General features: G+C 36.1%; 1 protein-coding gene across 2 annotated transcripts in view; it reads right to left on the bottom strand.

Moving 5' to 3' along the window:
• LOC150099257 (follistatin-related protein 5-like) overlaps positions 1-20,823 on the bottom strand; it is a 503,787-nt gene that overhangs the window by 283,078 nt on the left and 199,886 nt on the right. For both annotated transcript variants that reach the window (XM_090403821.1, XM_090403822.1), the window contains exon 3: positions 13,810-13,927. In XM_090403821.1, coding sequence (XP_090259947.1) covers positions 13,810-13,927 — 118 coding nt within the window. The remainder of the gene's footprint in view (positions 1-13,809; positions 13,928-20,823) is intronic.

The raw sequence follows: 20,823 nt of genomic DNA, 5'->3' as shown, positions 1-20,823 counted from the left end.
TATGATACGTCATCTGTTTTACACAAACGAAACTATAAGTATTTTATTATATAGAGATAATTAGTTATCAAAATTTGTTTTCTAGAAGAAAAACAACATAATTGATCACGTTTTATTTAAAAAGTTACCGGTTTATTTCATAGCATATTTTAAAAATATATAAATAAACAATTGCAATATCTTTCTTGATAGAAATGTTGTGATTTACGGGATGCTCAAAATGCAGTATTTCGAAAGGAGAATGTTTGGATCACACCCATCATTCTCTCCATTTGCTACTATTGCTGATATCCTAGACAGAGGATTTCTACGTAAATCCTCCGATAAATGAGTGACTGAAAAGCATTATATAATGACACCACACTAGTTATTTCTCTGTCATCAACTACGTTCAAATCTCTCCCCTGACACAAATGTTGACTAACGTCCTTTAAGGAAGGTCAAACAATAGAATCATTCTTTGTAAACGATGCGGCGTTAGCAGACTTTTAAAGTGATGTTTAATCTGTTAGAGATTAGTACGTCAAAGAATCGTTAAATATTTACATTTAATTCCCAGGCGAATAATTTCGGACTCATCAAAAGTAGCAACTCTCCTGCTATTAATACTACTCCTACTTCCCACGAGGTCTCCCTAACTTTTGTCGTGGTAAAGTACACGTTTTCTGTCTGCCTCACACAGCAAGAACTATAGTCAGAGAAGAGACAGACTCGCTTGCACCGTCGCGACACATCGACTAACAGTATACATTGACGTTTTGGCAATACATGTATCACCTCTGTTTACATCTACGCAGCCAGACTACCACATCCCCTATGGTGTTCTTTAAGACTGTTTTTTTTTTCTTCTTTTTCTTCTTGCTCTTGCACTCAAACAGTGCGTTGTGAAGCGGAAAAATGTTACACAATAGCACACAAAAATTTCCTCATGCTTAGCTACTGATCGATGGCGTGTTTTGCCCTTTTGTGATTGGCTGTTGGTTTACGGCAGCCTTTTCTTGGCATCACAGAATGATACATCAGATTCTTATTCCTCTCTAAACTACGAGCCAAAAGGAAATATACCGCGATCTATTAAAATATTCTGAAAATGAAATATAAAGACCATGTGAATGAACGCAGATGGTTTCCCTCGGCTTTTAATACATAACTTGAAGCTCCTGCTTAAAACTATTCTGTATATTGCACTGATTTTTTGTAACTCGCACAGACACAAGCTCCGAGATGTAATATACCACTTAGAAATAAAGCAACAGTTGGATCTATGCATTTATGTAAATTATGATTGATTTATTGATTTCATTCATAGAAGCAAAGTATTTGATGTCACCGGAAGAATAATATGAAACTCTAGGGGAGGGGGGGGGGTCAGGAACCTACATTGATTTTACAGCATTTCAGGCATATTTGCCGAGTTTTGCTGTAGTTAGTCGAGAGGAGGGCAACAAAGGATTGCTTGAAATCTTATTAGATCATTCTTTTAAACAGGTTATGTCTTTTCTTTTATTTTTTCCTGCTTTTTTAGTCTATTTTCCCACGATTGGATAGACTTTTCCGTGTTTTATCTGAACACCGATAACCCTTTCGTATAACAACAAAAAAATATTATTTTTATTTATTTTCGTTTTAATATAATTCCCAACCACGTCAGTTTATGAGTCTATAGTACATGGGTGGGCTAAGGCGTTTACTTATAATTTTTTAAGATTATATATATATATATATACGCCTCAGCCCAACCCTGTACTATAGGGGGAAGTACGGCACCATCTCAATCCCACCCCGAATTTTATCCGGGCTCGGAACCGGCATAGCTGACGAATCAGGTCTTAAGGCTGGGTCTTAAGTATTCCTGAATATAATCCGTGTATGTTCAAGGGACCGGTGTGCCGGAGGAAAAACCCCAGTTAGACTGGAGAGAAAACCTTGCTGTTCAAGCCCAAGACCGGCTAACTCTGAGAAAGATCCTTAAGCTCCTCACATCGGCGACGGGAATCGAACCCAGGACACTTCTTCCCCAGGCACATTGTTACGAAGCGCATAACCACTCAGCTAACCGTGCGGACTATTACAATTACAATATTAATGTAAAATTTATATCTCTACCTTATAACATCTCCGTTTCACCAAATTTAGATAAAATTCTCAACAAATTTAAAATCCGCACTTCTTTTACTCCTCTATCTAAACTCCGTTCCATATTCTGTACACCTAAACCGAAACATGACAGCCTAAAGTATCCAGGAGTTTACTGTCTTTGGTGTAACTGTAATGTACCACATTTGGGTCAGACGGAGAAATCCATTGAGTTTGCGTATGGAAGAACATGTTAGAGACCACCTATAGCAGAACTGAATCCAGCGCTCTATCTAATCATGTTCTCAATTCTGCTAATCATGACAATGAAGAGTCTATCACTCATCCAGTGATGTGGAACAAATCAGAAAACATTTTTAGATGCTATGATGAGCTTGAGAGAAGAATTAGGGAATCAACAGAAATTGTCCTCGATCCATCCATCTTAATACTAACTTCAACTATAACCTCTCTGATTGTAACTCCTCAGTTATCCAACTTTGGTGTACGCCAGATGATAACCAGTTGAACATTCTCAACAATACTGTGGTATCCAGAACACCTTCGAAAGTCAACAGTACGCTTGCAAGTTAATTTATAGCTTGTTTTTTTGTAATGTATATTTTCGGTGACTCTCTTTTCATGTTATGCACCCGATGAAGTCTAAGAAGCTAAAACTAATTATGTCTTTCTTGAAATAATAAACAATTTTCTATTAGTTAGTTATCCCTCGGCTTCTAGTAATTAAGAATAATGACTAGAATAATAATAATAATAACTTCTAGAATAATAATTTCTGTATTATTACTATATTACGTGAAAAAACTTTGGAATGTTAGTTAGTTCATAATTATGAGAATTGCTATTTTAATATTATTAAATTTAATTATCATTTAATATTTTAATAATATTAATAATCATTTAACCACAATGATAGTTATATTAATATTAATTTTAGTTGTTTTAATATCTTCATTTTGTGTTATATTATTTTAATGATTCTATTTTATTTGTTTATTATATTATATTACAAGATGGAAGTTTGCTATTATTTTTTATTTTATATGCATTTATTTTATCAATACACTTGAATGTATTAATGGGATTACTGGAATATGCTTCGAAGTCAAAGTCCAAGCATCAAAGAACATTCTTTAATGTTAACTTGAAAAGAACTAGACGTGCAAAAGTTCGCTTGCACGCGAAGCTCATGCAATCGACACTGAAGTCCAATCTCCCTTTGTATTCCAATTATTGTATTATCTATGGGAAAGTTGTAGTGTGATCACGATGCATGAGATACGTAACATACATTACATTTTATGCCAAATAAGGTAATTAGGCCTATCTCACACCATCCAATACCAAAACCCCAAATACCTACAGAATGCATATGTTTCTAGTGTTACGAATCCATTTGTGTCGACGCGTCCAACCAGGTATTGTGCATCTTCATCTTGCCTATCATTCAGTATGTAACTGCGGTGGGTGATATGAGAAGTTAGGTGAGCTGGAATTTGCCATATGTAGTTGGCATGTTTGTGATTCCTGGGTGTCTCATACGTTGGACGAGATACAAACATAAATGCATTGCTAATGGATTTATAACATTAGACGCATTTGCAGTCTGTGGGATTTGATATGTTGGTATGGAAAGAGGACATATTGCGTCACCTAAGATTCCGAAGATTTTTGCTATCTAGATAACAAACTTTGGGTGAACTCGAAAAACATCTACAAAATCTAATAATGTAGTTCCCTTTTTTTATTTTTTACAGGTGGAAGTAAGATAAGTTTTTAGGCCATATTTCGGTTTGTCTGGAATATTTTATTAAGGTTTAGCTAAACTCTGCTGAGTTATATTGAAACAAACACGGAGGCTCATGTACATATCGTACCTCTAATTAATCAAATTTCTTCTTCTTATTATTATTATTTCGATCAATTATTCGAGCAAAATATTGAAAATGAATTCGTCAGCATAGGATGAACAAACGCAAAGATTAAAACCGAAAGAAGAATCGAAAACAAAAATAGTATATTAATTAAACCTGATTTTTTAACTTGATTTGGTCATTATTTCTAGGTATCTGTTCTTGAACGATAGTACACTGTAACTCCAGATATTCACACAGAGGCGGGTTATCCATTCTAGCTAGAAAAACGACTGTAAGATTATAATCAAGACTATTTTAGTATATTGAAACATATGTTATTAAATTTTAATAACATACGTTATTCAATTTAAAATTTTAAATGAAAGGGCTAACGCAAGAGCAGACAAAAATAAAATAAAATAATAATAAAAAAAACACCACCAAAAATACTCCAAAGGGTTATACAACCCATCGTGATCGGCGTGTCAACAGAGCACGGGAGTTTCACAAGGATCTTGACAAATCCACGTGCGAAGTGGCCCAGATGGTAGACGGTGAGAAGTCTTTGTCATAGAGATCTGGGATAAACATGCGATGAAACCCACCAAGACTTATGCAGCTGTCAGACCCGATACAAGGCTTACTGCCAGTGTTGTAGTGAGTGGGTGGGAGAGGGGATAAAGATGTTTTTCAGAGACAACGAAAGAGCCTCAAGTAGTGATATATGCCCATTTCTGAAAACGATTCATTCCCCTGTTTCCCCCCCCCCTTTTTTTTTTTTTCTCAACACGGTACCATTCGGCCATCTTTTTTTTTTTTCATCTTTTTAAAGTTTCCTTCTGTCTGGTGATGCATGTATGGAAAATACTTTGCAACTCCTCTTCTGTAAGCACCGACATCGACGAATTACATGCAAAATAGTTCGCCAAGCGCTTTGAGAACAGTAGGTCGATAACTTACTTTATAAACAGACATATTCACAATTCCCTTATGAGAAATACATTACCGGGTATAGAGAAATTGCATTTGGATCGCTATTTTCTCCTTTACATTTCCACACATTAAAGATAAACACTAGTAGACTAATTAACACAGAATATGATTTACCTAAGACATTTGAATTCGTTATTGGCAAGACAATACTTAAGTCAATAGAATGGCTTCATCAAAGATCTGATATCTATTCGCCTTTGAAGTCATTCGCATATTTTACCTTACTATAATGAAACTTATCTCTTTACATACATTAATTAGGATTCAGTGAAGTTCAATGCAATATCCTCAGTTTCCTATTACTAGCAACGTATTGAAGCGTACTCTTGAAGCAGGGAAACAGAACGTTAACAAGGCATTTAGATTCCAATCTTATTAATGTTTTATCTTCACCCGCGTAGACGCATCCCATTTTTTATGAGTGTGTCTCACGAGATGAGAGTCATTCTCAATGGCATAATTACCATCTTCTCATGAACTTTTAACGCAATTATATTTCTAACAAAAACAAAAGACCCATTACTTTAAAAATAATGGGATTTTACCAAATAAAGAACTTCATTATTTATCTCGCCTTTATAAATTCGAATCTCTTATAATGGCTGCAATAAAATAACTGCATTTTCTCTACGACAAGCCACTTTATTACTATCTGAAGATGATAAAATGCAGCTTTGTTTGAAATTATATTTACTATCATAAATAATGATGTGCCCACTCTTCAAATGATGGAAACTGTAAAACAAAATTGGTTCTTCCAAAGTTTTTATCGAAAAACTGTCAACAAAATATTTCGTTATTTTAACATACTCTCTGAGTAAAAAAAAAATCCTTTTGCTGCTATGTTTGGTTTTCCTGACAGCACATTGTTAGATAATGTTACACGGTGAAGCACTCTTTAAAGGGGCCACACTAAGCCTACTAAAATCTTATATCCTTTAGTGTATAATTATATAGACTACACACCAAAAGCCACCAGCGAACATATTAAGGATGCATTGCGGGTATACAACTTTGATGCTTACATATTTTCCTAGTGCATTACAGCAACATTTTTCGCAGTAACACAAAGCTATTAATATTAATGAAAGATTCGGGATAACCGAGAGCGCGCATGCGTAGATGCCCCAGAGATGTTATCCAATGTTTATGGATGTTTGTAAACGTTAGATAACACAGGAGTGTGTACACAAAGGGGATGTTTACGACAAAAAATATTTTTTGTGTGCGGATGAAGATCGCGAGCCTCCCCTCGAGAAAAAAAAAATGAAGAAACATTTTGCATCCATCAGTTAGATCGAATTCTACGTTTTCATCGAAAACAAGATACATCCGGGTCTATTTTTCCTAGGACGTGCCCTGTACCCTCTTTCAGCAAATGCATTTCAGTAAACAACTTCTCCTGTAGACTTACTTTACAGTCGAAGAGGATGTCGTATGTTTGCGTTAGTGGACAATAAAGCGAGGTCACTTTGATGCCGGAAGTGCGGACGTAGCCAGAGGACGCCATATATCGACTTTCGTGATGTCTTAAGTTAACGACGGCCACAGACAGCGAGCGGTTGTAAAACACGATTTTGCCATTTCCCTCAGCATGTTAAAACATCTTGCCCGTTCACTGTAGACCCCCCTGCAAGAACTCACTCTACTCCACTCCACCATAGACAGCAATGGGGAGGGGATTTAGTGTGGGGAGAGGGGAAGCCAATCACTATATCTTTCGATCGCTCTCACTGAAGGGAGTAAATACGTAGTTAGAATGGAAACAATGAGGAAAGCGAATAGACTTGCTAGGATAAAACATGCAACGAAATACAAAACTAAAAACAAACAGATGAAATATACAATCTGAATAATATAGAAATTTTCAGTACAGACTGTGATATAATTGGAACAAGGCAAACCGCTCTTTGTCAGTCTGTGAAAAGGAGGAAGCCGGCATGAATCAGAAAGAACAGCCCATAGAGAGATGTGGCTAGATCGATAAGATGTGGGTAAGAAGAAATAAAAGCGAAAAATAAAGAATTGCTAACTCTAAGGTGTATATGTTTTTGCTAAAGAATAGTTGGCACGTGTTACATTACTTTATGATTTTTTTTTCGTTTTTTATTTTATTTTATTTTATTTTATTACGAATGTAGCTTTTATTATCCATTAGGTGTTGTTTTTCAACTTGCGATCCACGCGGTTTATGTATTTTATACATTTTATTTTTGCAATTTTCAGAATCTTGTGCACTGAATATGATTGAGGTTGACAGCGTTGTGTCGATAAAGTTCCCAAGGGATTTGAATCACCAAAACTGTTGACGAAACACTGATCAATGTTGTACAGTTATAAATTAATACTAACACATGAATAAAACAGTATTAGTGACGGCTGATGTTCTCTGCCCAAACAGGCTGTGTGTTCGAATTCTACTGTGTGCACAAATGTTTTGGAAAAGTCTTTAAGTCATACATGATTTTCATCTCCGGGTGTGAGGCTACTGTTCTACTTATTGGAGACCTGAACTGGCTTTAAGATATACCATGTTTGGTTTCTAGCGACTGACATCTATCTATCTATTAGCCTCTCTGGGGTAATAATTTTACTGGTAGACGTTTCCATCTTTTTTTGTGGGTGGGATTATAATAAAAATATAGTATACAACTCGAAGACAGGATAATTTAAGTCACATATCAATAATTTTCAGAAAATAACAAACCATCTTTATTTATCTGGACCAACATTCGTATAATACATCGTGTTGGAGGCTTAATGGAATATATCTTTCTCTATGACCTGCCTTATATAGGCCCTGACTCCCGTCGTGCGCAAGCGCGCGTATCACGAAATTGGTCACCTTTATATATTCCATTAAGCCTCCAACATGATGTCCTCACAGCACTTAAGCTTCAATATCTTCAATCAGTAGCACGGATTCGTACAATATATCTGATAAGCACAGGTTGGTCAATTGGTAGAGCCTCTGCTACTAATGGCTCGCAAAAGGTTAAGCAAGTTTGAGCGCGGTTAGTAGTTGGAAGGGGTTAATGGTTCGATACTGTTGGCACACTCTCCCTAGATGAGTTTTTGGACTCCCTGGAGGTGTCACATAATAATAATAATAATAAATACAAAGGGGCCTTCTTCATGTTTGCCTTAGATAAAAAAAGAAAGTATTAAATTATTATTATTATTATTATTGAGAAAGAATTAATATTAATATTCTTGAGAAAGTCACAGACTTCAAAGTCTATACAAATAAAAGGCTTGGAAGATATAGACAGGTTGCCAGAGTGAAACAAAAGGCTCCAACTTAGGTCAATAAGAAGATCTCAACACAACAAAAATGAATGTGAACCATCAGATAGATGTAATCACACCAGAATACATCAGTAATTGTACTTTCGAATCGCCTGATGCATGAAAACAACACACAGTACAAGCGAGAGGCCTCTCATCTTGCATATTAACATAAGAAGCATCCGAAAACATTGGTTATTGTTACACGCTTATCTGAGGAATTACACTGATATTATTGATATATTGGTTCTTACAGAAGTACCCATAACTAATGACGAAGCGACTGCTTTCCAAATTCCAGGCGTCCAACAACATAGATCATGCTGCCAAACAAAAAGAGGGGTGGAATATTAATATTTATCAAACAAAAATTAATAGCAAAAGAAACGGCCTATCAGTTTGAGCATGCTGAAACCCTCTGCCTCGAAATCACTAATACCACCAATAGACAGCATCCCATAATACTAAATGCTATTTACAGGCCACCAAACTTAAACATGATAAAATTCTTGCACGAACTCAATTGCTGGCTTTCAAGCCAAGAAATATGCTCAACCGAATACCTAATGATAATTGGCGACATAAACATAAATATTGCAAACGAAAACCAGAACAACACTGTACAATACCTAGACACGCTATCCATGTATAATCTAATACCAACAATAACATCATGTACTGGAGAAGAAATATTCGGAAATACTATCACTGCCTCCTGTCTAGATCATATAAACGTCCGAGCACCACAAAACAGTTACACTGCATCAGTCATAAATTGCAAAGTAGCAGACCATTACTTCACCGCTCTAAACCTGCACACTAAGACAATATCCATGCAATGTCCCACAGAAGAAAAGCGACAGAAAACAATAATAGACGAAGAAATAGTCAACCACGAAATAAGAAAAACAGACTGGGAACATCTGGCATCAGATTCAGCAGATGTCTTATACAACAACATTAAACTCACACTGGAGGAAATATATAAGAAAGCTACAAAAAAAGTCAGAATTCGTTCAAAAACAACACGAAATCCTTGGATAACACGAAACTTAATCCTAGAAATACAGAGAAAGGACGCTTTATGGAAAGAATTAAAACGATATCCAAATAACATAGCTTTAAAAACTAAATATAAGATAACAAGGAAATGTCTTACAACACAAATCAGAAATGCAAAAAGAAGCTACTACAGAGACAAACTAACCTCTGCACAAAACAACATGAAACAAACCTGGCATCTGATCAATGAGATGCTAGATTGTGTTCCGAACACCACCGCCTCCAAAACCATAAAACACAGCTTCATGAAAGACACAAAACGAAATTTAATCAGCAATTACAGACCCATAACAACATTACCAATTATCGATCAAATTATGGAGCGGATCATACTGAAGAAACTCACAGCATACACTGAGATCTTCCATATTATCCCCAAAACGCAATATGGTTTTCAGAAAAATAAGGGAACAACATCTCTCTTGGAAGACTTTACAAACGTAATTAATACCGCCTTAGACGAAAACAAATTGCCATGGTAGTCTTCATTGATCTAACTAAAGCATTCGATACACTTACACATCAAACTTTGTTAGAAAAGCTGAGGCATGTTGGAATAGACGGGCCACTTCACAGGTGGTTTTCAAACTACCTTCAAAATAGAAAGCATATCACACGTATCGGTTCAAACCGAAGCAGAGAGCTACCAGTAACCTGTGGAGTTAATATTAATCAGCTGCCACTCAAAGGTAAGATATTCCAATACCCAGACGATACAGCAATAATATCCACCCATAATAACGCAAGCATAGCCCAAACAAATATGCAACATGACATAAATCTGATGACAGACTGGCTTACGAAAAACTCCATACACCTAAACTCAGATAAGACAATATTAATGATATTCAGAAATCCACTGATTCGACTAGTTCATAACAAATATATAACCATCCAACATCCGCTCTCCAACATAAAAAACACACAGAACAGCAAAAACCACTACAGTCACTCAGGGTGAAACAATACGATACGTTGGAATTTACTTCGATGCAGATATGAACTGGAATAGCCACATAAACCATCTACACAACAAACTCCGAACAATAAGTGGCAAACTCTACAGGTTAAAAGACATAGTTCCCATACGCCTAAAAACACTAATATAGAAAGCACTATGCCAAAATATACTAAGATACGCTATAACAACGTATGCTTTCTGTGCACCCTACAAATTAAATAGATTAATGTCGCTACAGTACAAAATGATAAAACTGACCTTTTATTTTCTCTTTGTTCCTACAAAGAGAAAATAACGACCTTATATACATTGCAATGTCAGAACACAAAATACTGACAGAAAAACATTTATGTCACTATGCAGCTTTGCTGAAACATTATTTCAATGCCAACTACAGGACAGTCAGAAATACATACCGTATAACAAGACCTTAGACTACTAATTATATCACATATAAATACAATAATCACTACGGAAATGCCACGCGAAACTTCTACATCCCAGGCATGATAAACAAATTACCTTTTGAATACAGAAACCTTACAAACTACAATAGCCTGAAAAGAGCTCTCAGGACATACTATGAACAAGAAACCCGCACCCAAAATACCATACAAACTTAATGAAACACAATATATTCGTTCAGGCTTCCAGTTCAGTGACGCATCAATACATTCCAAGTTATTGTGTGTGTGTGTGTGTGTGTGTGTGTGTGTGTGTGTGTGTGTGTGTGTGTGTGTGTGTGTGTGTGTGTGTGTGTGTGTGTGTGTGTGTGCGTGCGTGCGTGCGTGTGTGCGTGCGTGCGTGCGTGCATGTGAGTGCGCACGCGCGAATTTCTCAATCATAGATTTCGTAGCTTCCCAACACAGGGAAAAAAAAAAAAACAATAAATAATAACCAACTGGTGTCATCCTCAGATAAGCTTACATTTAAGCTTCGAGGATGAAAGCAGAGAAATTAGTTCTCATCCAAGATGTATCATATGTAACCAAGTGCATGTAATGTACGTATCACATGTAAACCAATGTGATACGTACATATACCAATGTATATGTACGTATCACATTGGTTTACATTTTATAACCAATTTATAACCAATGTGATAAAAACCATTTAATGCATGTATTACTGTATATGTAAACCAATGTATGTAATGTATGTAATAACTGTAACAAACGTATGCAATATAGAGTGATTATATCCATTGATATTGTATATATAGCGTGTAAAATTGCAAAGAAACATCTGTATAATCATCATTATGAATATTATAATAATATATGTTGTAAACAGTTATTGTTATTATTATTATTTTTTTAAATTAAGTACGAGAAAGTATTTGTTATGCATAATTGTCTCCATATAATGTATGTAATTTATCTGAGAAATAAAAAAAAATGATCTGAGAAAAAAAAATACTGGTGTTTCCGTGAAATCAGAAAAACCTAACGCGGTAGAGTCATACGAACTTTCACACACACACACACACAATACCTATTCCTCACCTTGAACTCATCCACTGTTTTCCTACTAATATACTAGTTGTCCCGTATTGCTGGCAACTATGCAATACCTATTGTGTGCTATCTAATTCCTATCTCCGCTATTTAGTTCGGATTCAATTCTACAAATACTCATTTTGTAATAAAAATCGTATAGCAATAACCCACATCTACCCAAAGGAAAAGATATACAAAAATAAAAGCAGACGAATGATAAGAAAGAACGAATGGAATAGTTAAATGGCTAATCACTGGAAACAGATATGTGCATCCACCAGCATGAATCTAGTAGTTCTAGTTCATGGTTTTCGTATCCCATAAAGCACTAGAGAATTATCATTCGATGTTAAAATTTAAATACTTCAGAGACAGCTCCTGAAGAAGAAGCGACTCTCGTACGAAACGTGATTAATCACGCAAATATTCTTGATGTGGAATCCGAAGCCCGTAACCATCTTCCTTAATAAGATCTGAATGAAAGTCACTTAGCTGCTGGCAAATAAATGCGTTCGTTCCTTTTCCTCTTCTATCATTCCCAGACTACAAATAAGCGGGCTTGCTCTTCTTACCGCCAGGAAAATAAACAGCATCTCTCCCGATTACCTCGTTCCCGAGAAATGGAAATTTCAAACTGCTTATTTGAACGGTTAATCTTTTTGACTGGGCCTCTTATCATCCCCGATTTTCAAAGCCTCCTTGATGGATTAACAAGCGTAAAGCAAGGCGAGTAGCGCACGGATTAAATCAATACCGGTGAAGGAAAACGGAGCTCGAATATGAAAGGCCGTTTAGGTGCTGTTGATTAAAAGAGCAAGAAGTGGACCACCAGGGAAATATGAACTACAAGAGGAATATGAATGAGTGCTACAAATACGATTTCGGTAAAAAAAAAAAAAAAAAAAGTGATGTTTCACTGTAGCATAGTTCTCTTTTATTGTAAAGAACAGAACTACGCTATACATAAAGGAAGGTGCGATCTCACTACTATCTGCTGAAAACAGCCTTCTGTGAGTGAGTTCTTCACGCTCGCGTGTGTATTTATGCCAGACTACGAGAAGTACGTGGTCTGGCAGACAATGCTTGCCTCTTATCTGCGCTGTGCACCCATCACTGAAGCTTCACAGCTTCACATAAGAGCCTCAGTGTCAAATGACTGGGCGGCGTAGGGATGAAAAAACAGTTCTTCAGTAGAAAAGATCCACTGAGAACCCCGGATGTTCCTCTCTACACACTGAAATCTACACGGATACCAAAAAAAAAAAAAAACGTGACGTTGATCTTGACATGCGTGGTGTCAATTCTTTGACCGCACTTACTCATCCATATTGGAAGACTCTTTAGTGGAAAGTATCGGGGTGTTTGTCCTGTTGTCTAGAGAACACTGCAGGTGGTGTCAACGGTGCCAGGCCAATCACTAAAGACGTCACAAAATAGAAGAAGAAAAAAAAATAATAAGGCGTGTTAAGTTCGTTGAAGGACTGTCGACTGTAGTTCGCCTGTAATGAAGGGTTGTCGCCCTTGTAAGCCTGTCGGCTTTTTAGTCGTACGGATGACGCAAAAAATCACGCTTTGAGCTGTTTATTAAAGAAAACAAGTCGCTAAGACACGAAGGCCCCTGCGAAAAGAATGACACCAAACCTGTCATTATAACCTAATGCGTTATTGGCAGGGTAGCTAGAGTGGCTCGTGACAGCCAGTATTACACGCTGCCACCGGAGAATTAAATCCCACGCTGACTAATTACTATCGGACCCGTCTCGCACGTGACGCGTTCTTAATACGACGCGGCCTGGGGAGGGCAGAATAATTTATGAAAGGAGGGACTGGCACAGTAGTGCAAATCTTGCTCTAACATCGAAAGGTTTTTCCCTACTGATGTGCAAGCTTTGGGGATGTTCGAAGAGACTAAGCTATGCCCCGACAGTTTTAATCTTTTAGTTCCTTCCCGTAAGGGATAGCGGAGTTCTTCATACAATCGCTCGTATGGGATCCAATCGATTCACATGTGGCGAATTTGGGAGCAAAATCAGGTGGTTTTAATAAGGCTTACCTGTTTCCAATGGAAGGGCTTTGGGTCCCAGGATATCTTCGTCATCATCGTCCATATCCATGTTCAGGAAAGGGTTCTTGTCGTCTAAGAAGCCCGTTTCATCTTGGGCATGCCGAGACTGAAACAAAGAAAGACAATTAATGACAAGTTTAATAAAGCCATTGTAAAACTATATCCTAAAACTATATAATTTATTGCCTAAAAATCTTAGGTAAACACCAGAGACTTTTTTATTCATCTGACATAAGAAGAACATGATTTATTTATTTTTTTAAAAATCCAAATCAGCACTCGCCAACAGCAACAAGGTTACCTTTTAAATCTATGCATTTAATCTTTCCTTAGCTTGTATGATTCAAGTGATGTGATTTTATGCCAATAGCCTTTTAAGGAAAAATATAATACGTTGTTCGTGAATTCCATACGGGAGTTCAACTCCATCTTTATTACAAGCATTTAAATGCATTTCCTTGAATTCTATGTGTCCTCGGATTGGTTTTGACTCGATATAAAAGAAAAAATGATCATATCTAGAAACCAACCAAAACACATAATAAAAATAGAGAACCATCAACTGGAACAAGTCCACTCCTTTAAATACTTGGGATCATATATACAAGAAGATGGTAGACTATACACAGAAATTAACAACAGGATAATCGGGGGGAACAAAGCTATTCTATGCAATGAAAGGCCTACTCCTAGATAAGAAAGAAGTCACCCAGAATACCAAAAGGGCAGTGTCCCGTTCAGTGTTTCTACCAACATTAACATACAGTTGTGAGTCTCAGTGTTTAACAACAGGAAACACAAATAAACTACAAACAATTGAAATGAAATATCTCAGGAAAGCGGCACAAAAAACAAGACTAGACCGAATAAGAAATCAAACTATAAGACAGCCTTCAAGTTACACCTTTGAACCAATTCATAACACAAGCCCAAATGAGGTGGTTTGGACATCATAATCGAATGGAAGAAGGAAGAATAGCAAAAACTGTATACGAAAGCCAGAAAATAGGAAAAAAAGAAACATAGGCAGACCCAGGAAAGGTTGGCAAAAGGAAATTAAAGAAAAATTGGAAAATAAGGGAATTAACTGGAAAGAAGCAAAACAACAAGCCTTGGACAGGATGGCATGGAAATCTCTTTGGCAAAATCGCGACGCTTAAAAGCACAAGAGATCATAGACGAAGAAGAAGGTAAAAGAAAAAAAAAAACAGCAATCTCCACATTTGACCAGTTAATTAGTCCTGTATGAAAAACATGTCTAAAATATTCGTCTGGGATAACATTTAGATTTCAGTTCGTATTTTCCTCATTCAAGTGATGTGATTCCACTGCCAAAAAGTCTTTTAAGAAGAAAAAAAAATAGGTTACCAACTTCCAGTAGTGTTCTTAAAGCTGGTTTTCCCATTCAGTTGTTTCCGACCGTAAGCGACTTTATAAGCTTTGCCCACAAAGTATTCCTGGTGAGATTTTTACAGGGTAGTTCACTATTGCTCTTTCCGGGTGAAAAAACCCCTACCTCCTTATGAGACGGACTAACTCACCTTTAGTCGAAAGAGATCAGATAAAGGTTCCGTCACTGACGGGAATCGAACCCAGATCTTTCCGACCAAAGGGCTTCGTCTATACTGACTGAGCTACGGAGGTTCGTGTTCTTAACTATATTTTAATAACACATTCACAAACAGAAATTCTGATCTCTTTCAGGAATCTTAAACCGTTTCTTAGCCATCCATATAATCATCTTTGTCATTACAATCATCCCTAACTTGATTCGTATAATTACAATGTCTTATCCCGATCCATGCGCGTATCCTTACGATTGCTTTTATTCTTACGGTTACTCTGATCCCATGATTGCCTTGCAATCATCCTTATCGTTATAAATACAATTATATTTATCCTGATCCTTATAATTATTATGATACCAATAATAAAACATCTCATAAGGCCAGTCGGATAAACCAGTTTAGTCACTGTTGTAAAAGTCTTGTCGAAAGATTTAGTATTATACATTGAAAATGTTTCTTGACGATCGTGATCTTCTAACCCGTTTCGGGTCAAAGGTCGAATCAACGATATAACCGATGACAGTAACGCGACTCATGGGGGCTAGGGTAGCGACCTGGCCTATTGAGATTGTATAGAGAATGCATTATCTGATCGGCGATACTTACGCAGAGACCGAAATCAAAAATGGGAGCACAGAGGGAAAAGATGCGAGAAGCAGGCGTTACCTAGTTCGGCTGGAAGAGCATCTTTACGAGTTAACACGACGGCGTCTTACGACGACGAAAGAGAAAAAGATAAAATTAATGACTTCCTTTATGAGGCAGCGAAATTTAATGCGTCATTAAGCGAATAACTAGAGGGAAAGAAGTACAATGTGTGCATGTATGTATGTATATGCACACATGTACGTGTGCGCGCACCCACCCGTCTCCTACACACACACGTGTGAGACGCGTGCATTGAGCAGAAGACTCGGTTAAGCGTGTAGTTTAGTTTTTAGGAGGATGAAAGAAAGCTGTTGGGACTCTAAATTGCTGCCAAACGACCTTCTAATAGTGACCGTGCTAAAGAGCGAGTTTTATTGTTGCGTCATCGATGACACACTTCCTTTTTTTACACGTCATGCTTAAAGGCGCAAATAAATGCACGTTTACAAACTGTTCTTTAATGGTTGAGTTCTTCAAATGCTCCAGGGATGGTGACTGGGGAGGGTTGAAGAGAATAAAGAAAACCAAGTACGCTTCGAAAGGAAAAACGGAAATACTGGAAGCCACGAACGTCAACTGCATGTCTAACAGCAATTAGGAGCTTTCCAATTGATACCAGAGAATGTATTTGGGACATCCGGGTATTTGCGGTTTCCTGCATCATCGCCTTCTTTTTTGTTCCTTTTTTATTTGATCAGTTTTGGAGAATCAAGTAGTCGTTTGTAGGAGATGCAAGGTATTATTTTTTATTCTCTTCAAAAGTAAGTATTGCTATCAATAATGAACAAAATAAAGGCAGCAGATTTTGATTTTTCGCTGCCGACTCGATGCCAATTTGTAAAGAACATCCCCACTTATTAATAGTTATTTTGTTTTTACTGTTTTCTGTAAAAACAAAATATCAATATCCATAAATCAATTGTATTGACAGTTCCAAAGCAACCTTGCAGATCAGTGATGGAAATTCGATGACCAATACATCGCAATTCACGTTATTCAATATTCATAGCAATGCCTAAAAAACAGAATCTTGTTGGAATGGTGTCGAATCACTTGAAGGTCATGTAAAGTTTTTTTTTTTACATTTTGACCACGAAGTCCAGTTCCATAGGCCTTCCAGGATACAATGACTGGACTGCTCCACATTCTCGGATGGTATTCAAGTAATTCAACCCGGACCGAGTTTTCAACTTGCAACCTGTCATTAATCTCCCCTAGAGTTTTATCTTATAATGTATCTATGATATCGGTTGACTTTACTTCCATTTCTTGCATCCGTAACGATATGAAAGAATGGTCGAGACTTCTCTAGAATATCTAGAAAAGATTTCTACCAGACGACACAGTTCAAGTTTGTCGTCATTTCCGGGACTGGCCAACCAATCACTGATTATTTGAAGCTATTGGTTACGAGTTCAAATCAATGGCATTTTTTAAAAATCATTTTTATGTACATTTATTCAATTCGAGTTCAACCTGACCTTTTTTAAATCATCTCAGTTAAATCACTACACATACGTTTCAAAATTAATCCGGATCGATCAATAAAAAAAAAAAAGCAATCGATTGATTGCCTCATACGGCTGTAGCCATGGTTTACCACTACTCCTAGACTTCACCAAGCGAAGAATTTTTCCATTAATCTTCCTTGTTGTAACGTTACGCTCTCGTTTGCTGCTACTGTGGTGGTGTTGCGTTGTGGTCTTTCGCGGAACGAAAGTAGATCCTCTTTATTGTTTCGCTGGCTTTGTTATTTCGTGGCTGGAAATGTCCAACCAAATAATGATGACAATTGATTTGATTTTTAATATCACAATGGTTACATTGTGATATTATATTGAGAGAGAGAAATTCTTTAACTTACGCTACAAAGTAGTCTGTTCAAGTGGGCAACAGGGCTGTCGTTATTAAAAAGGACAACTAAAGTTCTCACTGGTTCTGTGTCTACTAGCTTTTCACACCCACAATAATCAAACTGCCAGCTTATTGATTTGTCTTCATTTACGCAAGGGTCTCAGACTGGTGAAAAAATAAGACATCGGATGAAGCAATGCTCGTTCGGAGTTTTTGTCCGTGTTAAGTACAGTGATATAATCTGCTGAGAGCAGACATTTGGTAGAAAAATCAGTTGGGCCTGACAAAGCCGTCCTTCAATTTCTATATTTGTTGTGATCATTCGAGCAAAAAGATATAAATAACATATTGAGCTGAAGAACAAGGACGCCTTTGTCTATACTCCCTTTTTTTTTTAATTATGGGAGTAGACATACGTCCATGAATGAGAAGAGTTTTTCTAATTTCTAATAGGAATATGATAAAAAGGAGTTCATGTGGAACTGATCAGAAGCTTTACATTTGATCTAAATGTTATATTTACATTGTCAATGAGATCGCCATCATTTGTGGCCATGATCATTGTAATATGATCATGACCACAGTATTCTAAAAATTTAATATGCCATGCTTTGCTATAATTTAAATTAATATTGTAATTCAATATTGCAATTCAATATTTATTTCATAAACATTTTTGCTTAATATTTTAGTTCAATTTATATATTTTAAAATATGGTATCTAAAAATATACCAATTTAATTTATCGTTCTAATTCAACTAGATACCTAATAAAATTAACATATTCTTTCTTTTAGTTGCTAAAATTATTCTTAAAAGTGTTCAAGTTTTCTAAAAAAATAGCAAAAAATGCATATTTACTCTAATAAACAAAATATCGAGTAAATCGTTCTTCCCGAAAACATGGTCGATACTTATAGGGATTCAAGTATGATTCACGTTATTAATACCTGAGTGATGCTCAACAATTTCAAGAATACATGGTCGATACTTATAGGGATTCAAGTATGATTCACGTTATTAATACCTGAGTGATGCTCAACAATTTCAAGAATAGAAGCTGTGGCCATTCCAAGTTTATAAAATTTTCATCTAAGGATTTCTTTTTTTTAAATAATGCATTAATTAAATAATTATTCTTTGAAGAATAAGGCTTTCTTTTCTTACTTTCCAAATCAGTTTTTAACAAACTTCAGATGCTCTTTTTTTAATACTCAATTTTAAAAATATTCTTTTACTTTGTAGCAATAATGAAATTAAATTTTTATTATATTATTTAGTAAGAAATGTAATTTAAAATTATATAAAAATAAAATAATTACTTTTGCTTAAAATGTTGCAATATAAATTAAATAAATATAAGTACACCATTTTTTATCTTTTATGACAGCATATAAATAGGACATAAAAAGCAAGAAGAAATGTTTAAATTTATTTATAATGTTTGCTTTTTTTTTCATTTGATACTTTTAATTACATATTTTTTTATTTTTTTACTTCTAACAGTTAACTATGCATGAACTTGACTAAATACAGACAGAATGTATTAGATGAAATCATTAACTTTACGTGCATTCTTTTCATGATAGGGATTCAAGTAAATAGTGCAAAACCTAAAAACTCTCTAAAACAACATCAGTACTTTAGTGTATCTTGTTAAGTGTTGTTGGGAACTTGCTAAGACTTGATTAGCGCAGCCTTCAGACATGCAGAGTGATGTTATCGCTGCTGATAAAAAGCAGTGTTTGAAAGAAATTTCGTTTCTAAGAGTCGATGAGGGAAATTAAAAACATGCCAAGCAAGCATAAAAAAGAAGAAATGACGTCCTTCATCCCTTCTGTGTCTAAAGTTGCTAATTAAGTTTTAATTAAAGTCAATGAGTGACACTCGATAGCCTTCCCTTAACTTTATTATAAACATCAGCCTGCTTGGCCCCCATTGATCGAGTTGAAACTTCGACGCCGTTTTAAGGTAACTAAATGTTTCTTTCCTTCCTTCTATCACCAAAACTCTTTAATCTGTTGATCCGATAACGGCCTTTGCAGGTCGTCTACTATTCACATCATTGTACAAGGGGGAGCGCCCACAACTCCAAGAAACTAATTTCACGATTGAATAAAGCGAAGAATTACCGCGATCCTTTGTAGCAAAGTAGTTCTTTGGTTGGCCGCAAGAGGACGGTTCAAAAGACGTCACACACACGACAGTTATTGAAGCAGTGAGCCCCTTAATTGAGTTGTAAAATTGCTGCGATGTGCAAGAGACCCTGATAACGATATCAGTTGCCACGAGGGTCCTTCTTATTCTTTCTTTCACTCATTCTTCTCGAGAAAGAAACGAAAAAAAAAAAAGGTCGAATACATGTTATTTCGGATGAGCATCGAAAAGAGTTATCACAGCAAAAGAAAGCGACACTTCTAAACGGAAAAAGTTTCTAGGTTTCCTGAGAACTGATCTTTGATTTCTTACTGGAGACGGATTCATTTCATTTATACCACTTACCTGTACCCTGTGATCAAAATGTATTAAACCAGATGCTGCCAAACCAAAATATTGTACTTTATTCATTTATTTTGATGAAAGTAGGCTAAAGTAAACTCTTTCTACATGTAAAGACTGGTTCCAGAGCTCCTCCAAATGCAAATACCCCTCCACTGGAGAAAGTTTATTTTTCTATTTTAATACTCGTAAATTTAACTAATTTTTATTTAGGATAACTTGGAGATATCCTGTTTTTTTTAGTAGGATATCAGCCTACTTCGAGGCGAACTGTTCCATATATGATACAACAGAGCGATAACAATATTATTAATACGTGACATCTCCAAAGAGTCTAAGGGAAGATATTCCACTTTACGCAATCCAATGTCTACCCCACCTAAACCTCATCTACACAGAACGTCATCTACTGCTACCAATAGTATTTTTGTCT

Source organism: Typopeltis vanoorti, chromosome 14 (genome assembly GCF_054136105.1).
Source record: "Typopeltis vanoorti isolate ZY-2024b chromosome 14, IOZ_Tvanoo_1.0, whole genome shotgun sequence".
In the NCBI taxonomy this organism is placed as follows: Eukaryota; Metazoa; Arthropoda; class Arachnida; order Uropygi; family Thelyphonidae; genus Typopeltis; species Typopeltis vanoorti.
The sequence above is the reverse complement of the archived record's forward strand: the minus strand, read 5'-3'. Positions and strand labels throughout refer to the sequence as shown.